This window comes from Ptiloglossa arizonensis, chromosome 3, assembly GCF_051014685.1.
Source record: "Ptiloglossa arizonensis isolate GNS036 chromosome 3, iyPtiAriz1_principal, whole genome shotgun sequence".
In the NCBI taxonomy this organism is placed as follows: Eukaryota; Metazoa; Arthropoda; class Insecta; order Hymenoptera; family Colletidae; genus Ptiloglossa; species Ptiloglossa arizonensis.
The window spans coordinates 10198085-10215506 of NC_135050.1; the positions used below are offsets into that span (position 1 = coordinate 10198085).

Here is a 17422-nt window from a genome sequence, read left to right on the forward strand (position 1 = left end):
GCTACGAGAAAGAGAATTTCTCGCATTTATGTTCAAGGGTTGTGGAAATTCGGGATCGAGTAATTGTTGAAAAGTAAAATTACTTTTGATCGAGTTCGCGGTGCAACAAGATTCTACAGGCGATTTGAAATACATAGATAAGGGAGAACGGAATTTTCGGCGAGTTGTTCTTCAGTTTCGAGCGCCTGTAGCGTTAGGTGGTTTAATTTTCTGCGAACGACGCAAGACATTTCCAATAACATATTTTTCTGTCATGGAATAATATCGAAAATATGTTTCCTGACATGAAAATAATTTAATATCAGTACGGAAATATAAAAGAATCGCTACAATTTGTATCCGAAGTATTTCAGAGGAGGTGTTAAAGGACAAATAAATAAATCGAATCTTTTGGAAATCTGCTGAAAATACATTGGTAAAACGGATAAAAAGAGGGGAGGAGTTAATATATTCATATAATGTTTTATTTAAACGGAGAAAACAGCTATTCTTTAAAATTGAATATCTCTGCATTACGTTCTGATGTATAGGATATCTCTGGATCTGCTTCTCCTCTGTGTCAATTTGCTTCCTTACGAATTTAGATCATTTTAAAACGACTTTAAATAATTTCTTGTCAACCGACATTATAAAACTAGGAGTAGTTCAAAATGTTGAACCGGTCAGTGCAATCGAAACGTGAAATACTTCTTTTTTCTTAATTCGATTTGGATCGTTCATTTTTAACTCGTATAGAGAATCTTTAATTAATTTCCGTAGTTACTTTTTAATATTTTGACAATTGTATTTCAACATAATAGATCCTACACACGTATTACAATCTACTAAATGTATAGCTATGTATATACACTTATGTGTACCTATATACTCATGTACTTGGTTTAAATACGTTTTTCCAATAGGATTAAAAATCACTGGTCTAATCCGAGCTGGACCGATACCCTCTCGTGGAACAATGGGTAATACGGGGATGAATGGTACGAATTAACAGTAATGTAAAGCGAATTAGTTAAAAAAGTATTAAATTAAATCAGAGGAACATCAGCGGTGACATTATTTTACGGTTTTTGGTTTGCATCCATGATTACGTGTCCGGCTCATTGCCTCTGGCAATAGCAGCTGATGGAGCGTAACGATCACGCGTACGGTTTGTTCGCTTCGGTTTAATACAAGTACAGATCAGACTTGTAAAGAGAGAAGGGTGAATTCTGTTACCCTCGAAGCAGCATGTATACGCGTTTCGGTTCCATTTTGATTTACGATCGTTGCGTTGCGGATTTATGCTTGTTGCGGGTTCAACATGGAAATGAATAAAAATTGCAGTTACCGAGTCTATCGCGACAGTTTGTTGATGAAATTTTTCGATTTTATCCGGCATTTTTTTCAATTTGTTCATTAAACGGTGTGTTTTTACCGCGATATATCAATTTTCTCGTTGTATTTGAAGTTTCAATCGATTCTTGAACGGTTTATCGTCGGCGCCGTATAATCGAGTTGCAAAATAATTCGAATTCTTCGCTCGGAAACAGTGATCAAATTCGAAGAAGGTGTAACGTACTTGTATTTGAAACGGAAAAACAATTATTACAGGCATACGTTTGTACTCGATGCGTGGAAGGTTTTCGATGATCCTCCAAGATGAATATGAAACAAGTCGAGGGATTTGAAACAAGTCGTAGGTAAAATATTCTCAACGCGTAATATAGCTGTGTAACCGTAGTCTTTGATTTTCACATAGTACGTTCCGTAATGACCTTCTCGCTGCCGCTATTCAAGATATTCAATCTTGGAAACTCGAGCAAATTTGTCTACGGCTTTAAAAATGGAATCGCCGTTGTCGTCTACGTTTTCGTGTTATTTTGAATTTTGAGTTTCGCAGACGGTAGCCATTACAGATACGAGACTTAGGGAGAAAGAATGCGTCTCTTGGCCTGGATAACTGAACTGGTTGAAGCAGTCGCTCTGCAAACAAAGGAGATTTGGCTTCAAATCCCAAGCCAGCAATCCGACCAGCTGATTCTTTTCTCTCTACATTATACGCGTTATAGAATAAAAGATATCCAACCCGTTTATTTTTTAAAGTCCGAAGCAGGTGCAAAAACAAACAATTCCTAACGACACAGCCGAATCTTCCTAGCGAGGGCAAGATTGTGTATATACGTGTGCACGAAAGGAAAACTCGTATAATTTTATGTATTTTCAAGAACAATCTTCTAAGAATTGTTAGTTAAATAGATGAAAAACCTCGCGTTATTCACAAGTCATACTCTTCTGTTACTCTTTATTTCTGTTGTCGATAACGATACAATTTTACTTAAAACATAGAATGATCGATTTGAGAGAAAAACGAGTATCTTATTATTCGAAGATTTTCTTACCTGAACTGACCCTATTAATACGAACAATGAAGCTTTTATATACAGGGTGGTTCGTAATTCGTAGGACGAATAAGGTCAGGGAGATTTTAAAACTCAAAACAAAACGAAACTCAAGAACAACGAAATTGCATCGGGTGCATAGTTTTTGAGAAAAATGCATTCGAAGATCGGTCGAGCACACGCGCACCTAATACCGGCATTATTAATCCCACTGCAAACGATTAAAGTGTCTTCGGTACATCTTAAGAACGCGACAATAGTTAAGCAAACAAGCTCTGACATTGTATCGTATAGAAAAACAACTACAGCAGCGATCCGTATCAAAATCCATACCACCGAACATCAATTAGATGCACACGACGGATGCATCTAGTGTCTCCGGTGCAATCTCGATTTTCGTTTTATTTCGAGTTGTGAAAGTCTTCCCGATCTCGTTCATCACTATGACAGTTGCAGAGAGTAGTTTATTTTACGTAATTCTCACAATAAATGGTCAATGTCCTGTTTTTCGAGTCCACATCGACATTTCGGGTCGGTTGTAATGCCTAGTCGAGAGAGTGAGAAAGCTATCGATCGTTGTTATAATTTCTCGTTTTAGATTGTTACGCCTACTAAGGTTTAGGGTTTCGGTTGTCGTCATTCCTTCGGGGTCTGGATTTTTGGTTAATTCGTTTGCATTTTATTACTCCGAATCCCTACGCGATCCGATAGAATTTGATTTTTCCGTTGTTTGGGATTTTAGTGTCAAGCTTGGACACTTTTCTTTTCATTTCAAAATTGGGTCGTTTTAACGATCGATGTTGGTTCGATTTGTGTTAACCGTCCGATGATACGCTCGACCATTTCGATCGGGGACACGTAAGGTGACGGATATGGGCGCTTTACAAAACGCGAGAAACGAAGTAAGAAACAGCGCGCGCGTTCTCGGAGAGGGATTTTTGGAAGAATGAACGTAGGCGGGGATGCGATGGGTGGGTAGGGGTGACGGGTTTGGTTAGGGCGGAGGGGTGGAGGTGTGGAGGGGTGGTAGCGGTGGTAGCGGTGGGTGCGCGGCGGTGATATCGGTGTGGCGTTCGTCGGTGTGCCACGGCGCAACTGGACAGGCGTTTCGCGACGGGGGTGGCTGGATAGAGGCGCCTAACGGCAGCTGAGTCGCATGATCCGTTCATTCGGGTTCGCACGGCTACCGTCGTCTCCGCTCGGCTCCGCGTTTCGAAGAAGCACCCGTTGAGTTTACCGAAACGCTCGTGGCATTGCGCTTGCATTCGTCCGCGCGAACCTTCGCCGTTTTCGCGCGTGCAGCCACCTACTCTCGTCACTCCGCGATTCTGTTCTTTCTCTCTCCCCATCGGTCGTTCTCTACGCTCCGTTTCCGGTCGTTCTTCCGTGCCACGCGGCACCAGCGACCAGAGAGAGACGTTCGCTCGCCGACGATCGTCGCCGTACTCCGGAGAAACACTCCCCACCGCACGTGTCGATCGACGAATAGCGACCACCGACACGGGGAACGATCTTCGAAGGGAAAGAGTCGGTAGTTGGTGCGTTGCGAGTGCGCTGCGCATACCACGTGTCCACGATTCTCGATCGGGCTAGAGGGACCATCGGGATCGTTTTCATTCCCCGTTCGCGAGATCGGGTTCGAGAGCTCGCAAAGAGCGCGGTACGCGCGACCAGTGACGCGTCGTTGATTTTTCAGTGCGTTTCCCGCGATTCTCGCGATACCGGAAACCGCGAACGCGGAGACGCGCGAGTGTAAATTCGAATCGGCTTTGAAAATCGGACGTTCGAGCGACTTTTCTCGCGCGACGTTGGATTTTCGGGAAATTTGATCGCTCTCCCGAGAGGGAGAACCTTTGATCGTTCGGGTGGAAAACGGGTCAGTGTCCGGCGATGCGTCGAAGAATTTCGAGGTGCACGCGTCGTTGCCCGATTCACGCGGAAATTAATCTCCCGAGGAGCCACCAGTGAGCGAACCGGGACCCCGATCGTTGCGTATCGAGGATTGCCAGCGCGTGGGTGACAAAGTGTATATATACCGCACGGGTTGATTCCGTCGATCCTTCGGCTCGCGTATGAGGCGACTCGTCGCTCTCCAAGGGAGAGACCGTCGTAACAACTCGGACTACGGAGCGTACATGGACACGCGAGCGCAACGGAGCGGATGTTGAACTCGTGCAAGATGTTCAATTCACTGGGTCCAACGTGTTCTCTGGTTCGAGCCGACGATCCGGCGAGGATCCACGATCCCTCTACGAGTCTGTGAATCGAGGCGGATCCTTTGGTACTACGGCGTGAAATCGGTTAATGTCGTCACAGTGGAGGGAACGGAGTAGCTACTGTTACCGGTTCGAGTGGTGTTTGTGTCGGAATATAGAGATCCGTGGAGATACCAGGCATCGACGAGTTACGTTCTACTCGGGTCTCGTTCGCTTGGTACGGGAACATTCGCTGAAAGTGGGAATGAAGGGCCATCCGGATAGCACGTAGGGACTAGCCCTTTTTCGTTTTCGGAGATGTGTCGCTATCTACGGTACACCGTCCTCGGGCTCACCGTCGTCCTGCTGACGATCCACGAGATAGTCTTCGTGCGAGCTGGCGTACAAGGTAATGGCAATTCTTGCGTCTTGTCTTGCAACGGTCGAGAAACATCGACTAGCCCGTTCCCGGGTCTATTTCTTTGTCGGTTCTTCAGAAGTAAAGTACACGCCGTCATCGAATATTAATTCGTTACGCAGCCAGCGATCTTTTGTGTACGACATCGTCGGAGCACAGAAGCACCGAGAAGATTTAGGACGTTATGCAGTCTCTTTTTCAAGAGGCGAAACATCCGAACAGAGGCTTAATGTTCCGGAACGCCTTTGACGTTCTCAGTTCCCGTGCTTCTCTATTAATCGTGATTTAATAATCTGAGACAGCTTTTTCATATTATGTGGTCCGTTTGCGAAACGAGGGATCTCGTTCTCTTTTGAAGTCACGGTCCTAGATTCGGTTAGAGGATACGATATTTCGTTCGTTTGTCGGGCTTTGCGTTGCGCTTTTTAACGTTGCCCCGTTTATTTAAACATTTCTAGTGTTACGAAACCGTGGACGGTTTCTCACGATACGAAGCCACCTTTGTACACTTTGCGATATCGTGGCTGCGTTCGCTGCGCGATTTAAAACCAGGCCGATAGATAATTTTAAAAGCGACCCGGTGTTTCTCAAAGCTTTGCAGAAACTGAAAAGCCTTTCTTTGAAAACGATCCGGGGAACGTAAATACGAGTCGCATCGATGAAAAATTGTAAACGATTTACACCGTGGTGTCTTTCGCAACGATATTCTTTGAAACGTTAAACCGTCGAATTTGTTTTGAATCGAGCCGCGTAAAATTTTTTAAATCGAGTATAAGTGTAACACACGCGAACGTATCCGCAGTACCTAGAAATAAAATGGGAAAGTAGGGTGAACTCCGACATGGAAAGCAATTGGGTACGGACAGGGGAAGTTTAGTCGAGCGAAAAGTGCCGGTCCATAAATACTTATTTTGCTTCATTGGTCAATAATTGCACGCTCACCGGAGTCGCACGTTCGTTTCTTGACCAAATGAGCCGCGCTCGTGTGTTCGTGGGCGCTTTCAATTATGCCTCGTCAAATACTGGCGCGTTCAATATTTTTGTTCGAATTGTACTCTTCCGCGGTGGGCGAACAATTTTCGTTTCACAGTTTGCGAAACAACGCGCGAGAAGAAAGTAACACGGTGATAAAGCAATTGCGAGGTTCGGAAACTTCGACAACGATTTGCAGGTTGTAAAACATATAACGACACTGCAGAATCACAGAGGGGAAAAAGAATCGGGGTCCGAGTTAATGGGCTTTAAATAAACTTCATAGGAAAACGATCAGGATCACGGTCGAATCACGGGAAATGGATCAGAGTTCGCTCGAGAATAAAGGCAATTTCCTGGGTTTTCCGAAATAGCCATTTAATTTTCCGTAACACCTTCGAACCGATTAATTAAATAGTAATGAATTCTATCCAGTAAGACGTTTAATTTCAATCTATTCTTAATTATATCGCGCGTGATGTTGCAATTAGTATTAAAAGTGTCTTGGCGGAATATCCTCTAAAAATTAAAAATGCTTTCCTATAGGATTATTTTCCTACTTGCCCGGATTATTTTTAATCCGTGCGTCCCACAGATTAAACCGATTTCAGTCGCGTTACCTTAACGTTTTACTTTGTCTAACGCGTGCGAATGTTAAATAATTAACGTTACTGCGTAACAATTTCACGAGAAACGGTTAAATTCGTTCGAAAAATTAAATAATACGCGCGTACGAGATCTATATTTCTGTAACCTTATTATGCAAAGTAGAGCGTATCGCCACTTAGCGGAAGTTTAATACGGATTTCTTGAACTTTTTCCTTCCAAGCGTGGATTATTTCAATTTCTTCCGTATTTAAGCTAATTAAGTATTTTGAATTATTTCGTCGTCGCTCGCGCTACCTTTCGTTGAAAAAAGTGACCCGATTCGACTTTGACTGCTTAAAGTAATTGCTTCGAGATATTTCGCGTTCGATGAAACGATCTTCAATGTTTCTACATTTCGCGAACGCAGTTATCACGAGGTGCGTAAAATATCGACAGTACAATGCAATTTCCTTCCGCCCGGAATGCCATTTATTAGATATCCTGTTTCCATACCATAAATACGTACGTGAATCTTCCGTTCTTGGCACAATGAACGGATATTGTACCGGTTGATTCATTTCTTCTGTATTCTTAAGTAGAACAGTTTTTTTGCACAATCGGTGTAGCGATATTTCTCGATGGTCGACTTTGTTTTCGTCAAGATTAAATTCTCGTCCGACTGTTGCTGCAACAGTTGACGAGTTACGGTAGTTTTTATCAACGACAACTGAAAATAGTCCGGATAGGATGTGTTCTATCTTCCGTTTTTCTAAAACCGTCGCATTTTTCTTCAAGTTCCGCTGTCTAGAAAATATTTTCGTCGAGTTTTCTTTTTACGGCAATCAATTTTTTGGTGTATATCAAGCGGTTCGAAAGATCAAGATGAAGAACAAGCACCGTGATACTTTTGAATCGTAATTTCTACCGTCGATAAAGGAGAAACGTTCGTTAAATATAGTTGCATCGCATTTAATTTAATACGCCCGAAAAGAATAGAATATCGTTTCAATTCGTAATCTCTGTTTTATGGAGACGATAATTCTCGAACTCCGGTGCTTTAATTCGATGCAGTTGGTGTCACGATTTCAATAACAAAGTTAATCGTACATAGCTTTACCATTGAAACTTACAGCCCCGCAGTAGATACGGTTGGTTTCGATCAGCCACAATGCGCGAACGAAGAGTTAGCATTTTCGTTCCAGGGATACAATGCAAATTGTAATGGATTTACACTTTCATAACATAGTTACACAAACCATCCCTCGACCGCATGAATCGTAAGCGTTCGTATGATATGGTTCAAAGGCGTTGATATCAATGCTCCCTTCTGAAAATACCGTTAAAGATGATTTCTCGATCGTTTTGCGTCGCATCGTTGAAGCTTGTTTCGTATTTATTTCGCACGTATTCTTCGTTTCGCTTGCTCCTCGTTTTCTAAAGAAACGACAAAGTAAACTATTTTAATTGAACGTTGAATCTTAGTAGACTGCGATGGAACGGTCGATGTTCTTTGCCAAGAGAGGTTCTTAAAAGACCGAATAGTTTTTTCGTTGTTATATTAATTATTATTATAGTATTTTTGTTTTGATACAAATCCTATTAATCGTGACAAAATGATTAAAACCACCGTGGTGTTGCATCTACTTCACCGTTAGAAATACACACTTGACGTTTACAGTTTAGAACAGCTCGATTTTATCGCTCCATTTTCCATTTACAACTATCCAAGGCAGACGCGATCACGGTATCGAATGACTCGTTATCGTTCATTCGGACGTAGATACGCATTGTGCACTCTGTGTTACTAGTTTATTTCGATACAATCTCATTACGGATAGAGCTCATTCATCGAGAGAAACAGAAGCAAAGAAACTAACACGCGAGGACACGATATACGACGATCGTTCAAATTTTCTCTAGATTTTTAATTCGATTGCAAGAATCATTTCGGTTGACTTCTTCCTTTTTTGCCTTATAGTGATAAAAGACACAGAAAAATTGTAAGCTATATACTTTCACCGCTTTGGTACGATCGGGATTAGTTTCATTATCTTTCTTGGAAATCATTTTTAATACCTTGTATCCGAGGATTTTTCGTAAAATTAGATTTTGTTTTTGCGAACCTAAAATTCCCTTCGGTTTCTTTCCATGTCGATATTAAATAAAGCAGTCGTGCGTCATCAACCACCGAGCTATGCAGATTCCCTTTTCCAGCCTTTCTTTGTCTCGCAAACTTTTTTCCCAGCTCAATGTGTCGTAACAAATGCGATTCGTAGCAACCCCTTCGTGCCTGCGCAACAAAGCAAAAATGTTCGGTATCGTTTTAAGCTTGCGAATTTCACGGATCGATCAAATCTTCGATACGTCGCATCGTTTTGTTCGCTTGTCAATGCAGTCGAGTCGTATTGTGCAGAAACGCGTGGAGTTTGACGCGCGTGAAAAATTATAAGCCCGACTGATCCATTTCGAATGCTTTTTTTATGTTGGTGGATGATACTCGACAGCGACGACAGTCGTTTTCGAACGTCAACGTAAAATTCTTGTTTCTTTCGTTATTTTGAGCCTGTGTCGTGTCTTGCCCGAGAGATCGATGTCGGAAATTCCTTTTACGAAGGTAAACGTTGTTTTCTGTAAGGAATATTTTCAAATAGAGAATGTTCTTTACGTGAGTCGAATGTAAAGTCTAGAGTACGTTGGTTATACCAAGGTACCGATGAATACGAACTAGCACGGAATCGCATAATTCGCTCCCTGAATTTGTATAAAGAAAAACTGTAAAGCTGTGCGAGCTCAATATGAATAATCTATACACATTGTGAGATACACGAAGTGAAAAGGGGCAGAGAACTCGTTGGCAAAAATATTTAAATAGGTTGGAACAGATTCCAGTATGGAATCCAGTACGGGAGGAATAAATTTTGGAATCGAAAACAGTGGAGGAGTTCATAAGTATATGACTTATCGTATCTGTTTGTTTTCGAAATACAGATATTTTTATACTTTTGTATTTCAATGATTCTTGAACTATGGTTGCGTAGAAACAAGAAAGTAGACACAAATAGCAAGGTACAAAGGTGAAGTAAATTAATATAATAAATAAATAAGGAGACCAGTCAATGATTCATCGGTTCAGGGCCCTTACAATAAGAAGCAGCAAATAGCAATTCCTAGACTGGTATATGATTCATTCGGTTGTAATATTCACAAACCAGTCTTCGTATCTAATGCATGGCCTTGAATAATGTACGCGTCAGATCTACGAGAAGACGCTTACAGTCTTGTACATACACAGTTGCAACGTTGTAATTCTGTGCACTCAATATGGAGTCGAGAGATATGAAAAGACACTGCGAGGATGCACACCGATACGAGACTATTTATTTAAAATGGAAGTTCAACAAAATGTTAATATATCGATATAATAACGGAATCAATTTTCCACATTTTAATTTATCTGCGGACATTTTTGTCGCGTTATATTTTGTATTTCTCGATATTATCTTCCAAACAAAGAATTTAGATATGTAGAATGTCATTGAATGTACAGTTGTCCCTCGAACAACGCAGGCATACGTTCCTTGACTAATCGTGTAGTTGAAAATCTCTGTAAAATCGTACGAAACGTATAATCTACCCTAGAATTTTATTTTCTAATATACACGATATATTCATATGTGTTATCATGTATTCTTACAATAAAGTAAGTTTAAAAAACTAATTGAAAAATGGAACTATCGTCATTTGAAACTATTATGTCATTGTCGGCGAGACAATTTGTCGTTGTCACCGCGAAAAAGCCGCGTAAAACCAAATCCGCGTTGTTGGAAACTACGTTATTCGAGAGCCAACCGTACTTCGAAATAAAACAACGAGCACCAAATTATCTTTCGTGGGTTTCGTTTTATTTCGATTCGAAGTTCGTATCGCTCTTCGTGAAAAAACCTCTCCAAATATAAACCTATATATATATAGCTGTTAATATCCATTTTTCTAAATACATTTTCACGAGTGCTTGAAACGGTTCGATACACGTTAATCTCGCTCAAAAGATCGCGTAAGCGAAGCGAAAGAACAAAAGTGAGAAACGACTCGCTACTGGAAACGATACATATTCGCAATGCAAAGAGTAACACGATTGCCCGAGAAGTTATGTACTCGCTCAACGCTTACGAGTAACATCACTTTGACACAAACGTCGGACCGCGGCACTTTAATTTAATAAAATGTTCAAATTACCAAGCACGTGCGTTACGCTCAGTTCGTTAATCCACAAACATTGCAAACACGGGGAATGTGCGTCAATAATCGTCGGAAGATGGAAAGACTCTATCGGGAGTAAAATTTTACGAGTCTGCGTGGCTCGTGATCAATTAATTTCAGTCTATTACATAGCCCGTACGGCAGATTAATAAACTTCACCACGTCACGCTCGTAACGCAGCATGCCGGTTTAGTTTACTCTCGGAGTTTATCCACTAACTAGCATAAATGCTCGCAGTTTGTTCACGCTTGTACCGTATAGAGGGACGATAGAAACTTCGTCGTGGCTATCGTATCCGATAAAAACAAAGTCTCGGTCTTCCTCGCCGCAGTTCCTTGATCAGTCGGGACGCGCGGTGTTTCAATCGGTGCATCAGCCTGTGTGCACGGGGAAAAAAGGAGCACGCTGGCTAAACTCGACATCGGGGAAACTTTGCTCGGAGCGTGGCCTTATCTTTGAAAATTAAGCCGAGCCCGAGTACAAGCACCGGGGCTGCATTACGTCAAATGAAAAAAGTTTTACTCGGAGGACCCGGGCACGAAACTTTTTCGGGAACACATTTGATTATCTGTCACGGTATCCTTTTTTCTTTCCGGGCACGCAGATATTTTCGTCGAAGAGTTTTTCCGTTCGAAGTTTTCCCGCCGAACGTATCGGGACCGAAGCTCGCGTCTTACGATAATACGATTGCGAATATTGACGTCGCGCTTCCCGGTTTGTCTGGTAGAGTGAAAACGGCGCTGGCGGCTGAAAACGTTTGAAATTTTCGCGAAAATATGTGAAAATTCGGGAATGAGACACCACGTGGTGCTGAACCCAAGTCTTCTTTAGCGTCAGAGATATTTTCAATATTAACTTTTTAATTAGTGTGAACCTTGCAATCCACTGTTATCCTATTGAAAACTTAGCCGAATATGAGCGTAATCGACGTAAAAATGACGATGTAGTAAACAAAATGTTTGCTTCAATTAGGAAATTTAGTTTTCGTATTTCAATAGTTGCAAAAAGCGATACAACTGTGGTTGATGGTCATTTAAGACTTAAAGCAGCAAGGAAACTTGGTACGGAGAGTATTTCAGTGATCTTAAGTGATAATCTAAACGAACCACGAACTAAAGCTTTTCGGTTACGTTCCAGAGATCTTGCAAAAGTTCAAATTTCAACGATTTTCGATTATTCTTTAAACTAATTTATCGCCACACTCGAGTTTCGATTTCTCCCTTCGATGTGTTTTTGAACGTGGAAGAGGATGCGACAACGTCAAAGAGTGTTTATATTTTTGTACGTATTGAGAAAATTATTTAAAAGTGGAACGAAGCTTGGAACTAGCCAACTTTTAATCAGATCTAGTAATTTTCCCTTCATAAGCGGATGAATTGTAATTGAGTATGTATTAATGTAAATGTGACCTTACAAGTACCAAAATCTAAGAAAGAGTCCGGGGAGTCACGTCTCTGCTTTATAAATCCATTTCACGTCGTAATCCGTAATAGTATTTTATCGAGTTGGAACTTGTTCCTTTTAGCGTTAAAAGACCTCAACGAATGGTCGGTAGATTGTCGAGAGTATTCAATAATTCGTTTGGAAGATTCATGATCGGTCGTTTCTAACGTCTTTCAGTAGCTACCCTGTACCTAGCTGCCGAGGTAAATGACCAGGCTCTGGATACAGAAACCGGAAATTAGACGTTGGACACTTAACCGCACCGGAAAATGTATCTCCGCGTAGTTTATCGCAATCGAAACAGAATGCGGGTAATTGAATTGGGTAACAGTAAGATGAGAGTGGAATTGTACAACGAATGGCTGAAGTTACACACGACACGAAATAGAAATAGACAAATAAAACCTAGCCTCCGTTTTGTTAGTTTCATTTTCAATCGTTCGTTTGTCTCCTGAAAAGTAATTAAAGCACGGATTGAAATTTTATTCTCGGTTCTTGCGTGTTATAATGTATTCTGTTTCAAGAATGTTCCGATCGGCTCAGCTTCGATAAAAAGAGAAGCACGAATTAAAAAAAATAAGTACATTGATGTAGCAATGAACAGTCAATTGCATTCGTATTTTAAATTTTCCATACCGAGAAATAACGGTTTAATTCACAATTTAAAATGTATTAAATTATTTAAAAAATATTACTCGCAATTTTTCGTCGTCGTCTGCTGTGAATCAAACTATTCATGAACATACGAAACGTAACAGGAAAAAGGATTTCACTTATTTCATTGCAACTCTCTCTCTTTCCCCCCCCCCCTCTCTCTCTCGCTTGCTTTTCTGGAAATGATCCATATAAAATGCTTTGGTACTAAATATTTTGTCACAATATTCGGACCCGGATCACGTTCGTCCGAAGTCTTGCACACTCTGCGAAATGAAAGTACGACTTTTATTACCGAACATTACCCGTCAAGTGTCTGTCTCTATTTCTTTAATCCACCATCGCCCCGGGGAATTTCAGTATTGCTTTCGATGCAGAAAAGAATGGGAGTGAAACATTTTTCCCCCAGGAACGAATGCCCCTGTTTAGCTGGTGTTCTGACTGAGAATCTCGTTTGAGAGAGCCAGGGACAATGCAATCTGGTTTCATGCCTTTTCCTGTCAGTCGGGTCTTCCATTTACGAGTAATAAATGTGGGTAGAGGTTAAATTAAACGTAAGTAGTTAAGTCGAGACCAGTGTACGTTTCTAGCAGCGATGATCGTGGTATACCCTTTCGATATTTTCCATTGAACCTCGTTCACGTATTTTGTTACTGCCAATCGAAATTAAAAGTTACAAAAATAATATCTTTACGTCCTCCTAGAGACCACCATAAACTCAGAACGTAGCACATTCGTTGTTAATAATTCGATAGTTTTAACTATTTATATACCTACCATCAGAGGGAGGTATTCAAGATATAGAAAAACAAAAATTAAATTAATTATATGTAGCTAATAAAGAATGAAAGTATTTCAACGAGTATTACCAAATGCAAAAGGGCAGGAGGAGGATATCTTATCGACGATACTCAAATGTACAGTATTTAAAGATTCAACGTTGAATATACATGTGCAAGTTCAACTTCTTACTTCATTGCAGTTACTGGTTAGAATTGCATATTGTAGCATTTTACGATGTTTTGATTTCTGTTGTTGCATAATGTAACTTTTACCGATGAGTGTACGTTGCAATATTGGCCACGGATAGTTTAACTTTTAGATTTAAATATTTCAAACGATCTTTAATGTCGGAGATTAGATTCCCTGAGAGGTTAGAGTATGAAAACTTAGGATCGTATTAAAGATTTCAATTAAAGAACAACCATATATTCCACGATCTTCGAACGATTACGATCGTCTTTATAGATGTTCGACTATCAGTCCATGAAGATGAAGTTACGATGCATCAATTATTACTCAACTATACAGGAACAAAAGAGGTCAAACTTTAGAAACTCGGATTAAAGTTTGTACGCCTCCGAGGTATACTAATAATTCCTTTCAGGCATAGGAAAATTAGTATTCTTAAAAATAGCGAAGCTGTTCGATTCAATGCCCCGGACAAAGAGATAATTAATTCCGCAGTTAATATTATCTTCGATAAATCCTGAGTTGGTCGATGTTAAACTTACGCATTCCATGAATAACGTTGCGCTTGTGATCTTCCTTTCTCGTCATAGTACATCATTAGCGTACCGTATTATACAATAGCAACACGGTTGTAATATTCACGAGACCGTGTATAAACGAAAAGGAAAAGTTTTTGAACGAAATTATAAAATACATTTCAAAAATAAGTATATTCCGTGGGTGTACGAGCAGTTAACGAAAATTCATTTAAAGAATTCAACGACTCGTTTTCGGTCGTAGGTGTTTTTGGAATTAAAAATATAATAAATATCCAAAAACGTAGGAAAAGTTATTGCCGGGTCGTGAATGCAAAAAGTGCATTATTCAAGCTGCACAGGTTTTATGACCTAGGTTGGTAGTTCTTCGGACAATTGGAAATAAGAATTCGCTGTCAGTCGCATGAACGCGAAACCTCTTCGATCGATCGCATCGAGATATCGTAAAATTGGAACGAAGAAAACAGTATCGTCGACAGACTCTGTCCGCTAGAGCGTGCTTCTGCAAACTCCGAGCAGTTTTCAAACTGTTTAATTCTTTAAATCATTTCGGCTAGCGGCATTCAGCCATCGTGCGCAAAAGTGAGAAAAACCCCAAAGTTGTCAAACGTACGGTAACTGAAAACGCGTGAAGATGATCTGATCAAGCATTTCTGACAAATGGATATCGGTACTGATTCTCGCTGATTTCATGAAATGAAATAAGATGTATACGTACTTATTCAAATCATCTAAACGGTACGCGTATCATATTTTATTTCGATTTGATTAATCTTAGCGTATATTTTTCATTCGTACATAACTTTTCTTACATATCTACTTAAGAGAAAAGGACCAGTTTACGTTGAATTTTTTTAAAAACTATTCCATCCATTGTTCATACGCCTACCAAATATACCTATTAATTCCTCGAATCTTTATCGATTCCATAACAGAAAGGAGACACAAAATTGTGTTTTTTGTATTTAACGCATTCCAAGCTCGCTCGAAGCATTTCGCGAAAACGTTACTAAAGAGATTGTATCCTGTGTACGTGTATCCGGTGTACAACATCGAATCTTCGGTGAACTTTTCTCGCGAAATAATGTGTTCAAGTTTTCCGGATGTTTTCGTAATAAAACGCGCGGGTACAAATTACTCGGTGGTGTAATCCAACTTTGATGCCCGACATCTATTTTCTTTCGGGGTTTTCATAGTTCCGCGTTGCCCCGGAAGTTTTCGTGTATCGAGATCGCTTGGAAACTTGCGCCGCAAAAAAAGCGACGTTTCTTTTCTGTTTTTATTTTTTCACGGCCTCGGAGGCGCGGAGTACAGCGGTGTACAGCGTACACACGGGTAAGAACGGCGGATCGGATAATGAGGATTTATCTGCGTATTCCGTAGTTAGCCTGTTAATTAAATTTCCGCCAATAATGGTAGCTTAGGGCCTATGGAAATTTTTACCGATTCCCGCTCCAACGTTCGTACAGTTCCGCGAGAGTTAATGGAGAAAGATGACTGGCCAGCTTAACAGAAGGCCGACGGTTCTCATGACGTTACTATCTTTCTTGTGGTTGGTAATTGTACACAATCACGCACACTATCGCCGTGCGTCAGAGATAAGGGGTGGATCCTAGGGTTCGCTCCATCTTGCTAGATCCTTCGGTGATTAGGTGGCTGCACAAGCGTACGAAATCGAGATTATACGTCGTTTGTCGTAATCTAGTCGTAATCGGCGCTAATCTTGAGGTACGTGGCTATTGCTTATACTTAACGTACGTCTGGCGCCATAAGAATCGTTAATTACGGCGCCAGATGAAAATCGGTGTGTAATTATGAACATCCAACCCGAGGCGTTTAACAGGTAGCAGCGTGGTAAAATTAGTAGCTTGGGTATGATTCAGCGTGTTCGCGATAGCGATCTGATTGGCGCGCGGAGGTTAGTAAATATTGTGCAGCGGGGCGTGAATGTTATTCGACGGTTACATTTCCTTTGCTTTGCAAGGAGACGTTTGTAATGAATTGTAAGGCGTGGCGGGTTAAGATACGCCTTACAAAACATACCCAATAGTAGGTATTTTAGTTGCACGATGAATAAGAAAACCTGAAGGAGTAGTAACAGTATGTTTATCGGATTGTCGATGTACCGATTCGATCAATTAACTAACAATATCGTTTGAGTTTTCGTTCAATTTTTTTCAACGTACGTTAAAATAATTTTTATCCGAATCTGCGTGGTTTTGCACGAAAAAGGTCTAACGTGTCTTACGCGTGAACGAAGTGACACTGAGTAATTAAAATAGTCGGTAAAAAACTTATAAATTTTTCGAAGATAACATATATTCGTAACGATTTGAATTGTTTCTTGGAATCAGTGTATCGATGAAATATCGAACGATCTGGAGTTCTATTTTATGCATACGATAACAAGCGATGGTTTATTTCTTGAACGAAGGAAATGTTTTTTATAACATTTCATGTAATTGTCACATTTCATTATAATATTGATATAATTTTTCATCTTTGAATGTCCTTGTAAAAAAGAGAATGTTCTTTCGTTGTACTTTGTTTGCCTTTTTAATTATAATTTAATCTTACGTTATTTAAAATTTCTTTCAACTTTCACAAGAAATATTTTCTTAATCGGTTGTAGGATAGTATTCACTTATACTGTGGTTGTGAAGCCGCAGTTTGCGATATATTGTATTATACAATATAGTCCATGGAAAGGACGAAAAAATGAACATTTTTTATATATTTCGAAATTAGTCGTTGCGATAACTTCCATAATTTCTGTTCGGAAACAATGACAGCAGAGAGTGGTTTGAAAGCTGGTGCGATGAATGGAGATGCTTACCGCAGCAGTTGTCCTAGTTTTATTAAATAGAACGTAATTAAAGTTTGTAACAATGGTCGCGTTTTGAATGAATACGCCCTGTTTCTGTCCCCTTGATTTCCATCTCCTTCTATCCATCTTTTTTTCTAAAGTGATTTTAAATTTTCACGATCGACTCCGGGTGAATTGGG

At 40.4% G+C, this 17422-nt stretch overlaps 1 protein-coding gene across 1 annotated transcript in view; it reads left to right on the forward strand.

The window, feature by feature from the left end:
• The first annotated feature begins 4792 nt into the window (after nt 1-4792).
• Nucleotides 4793-17422, forward strand: part of LOC143144910 (alkaline phosphatase) — a 422761-nt gene continuing 410131 nt past the window's right edge. Inside the window, exon 1 of the mRNA XM_076307792.1 lies at nt 4793-4982. Within this exon, the coding sequence (XP_076163907.1) occupies nt 4892-4982 (91 nt within the window). The 5' untranslated portion in view covers nt 4793-4891. The remainder of the gene's footprint in view (nt 4983-17422) is intronic.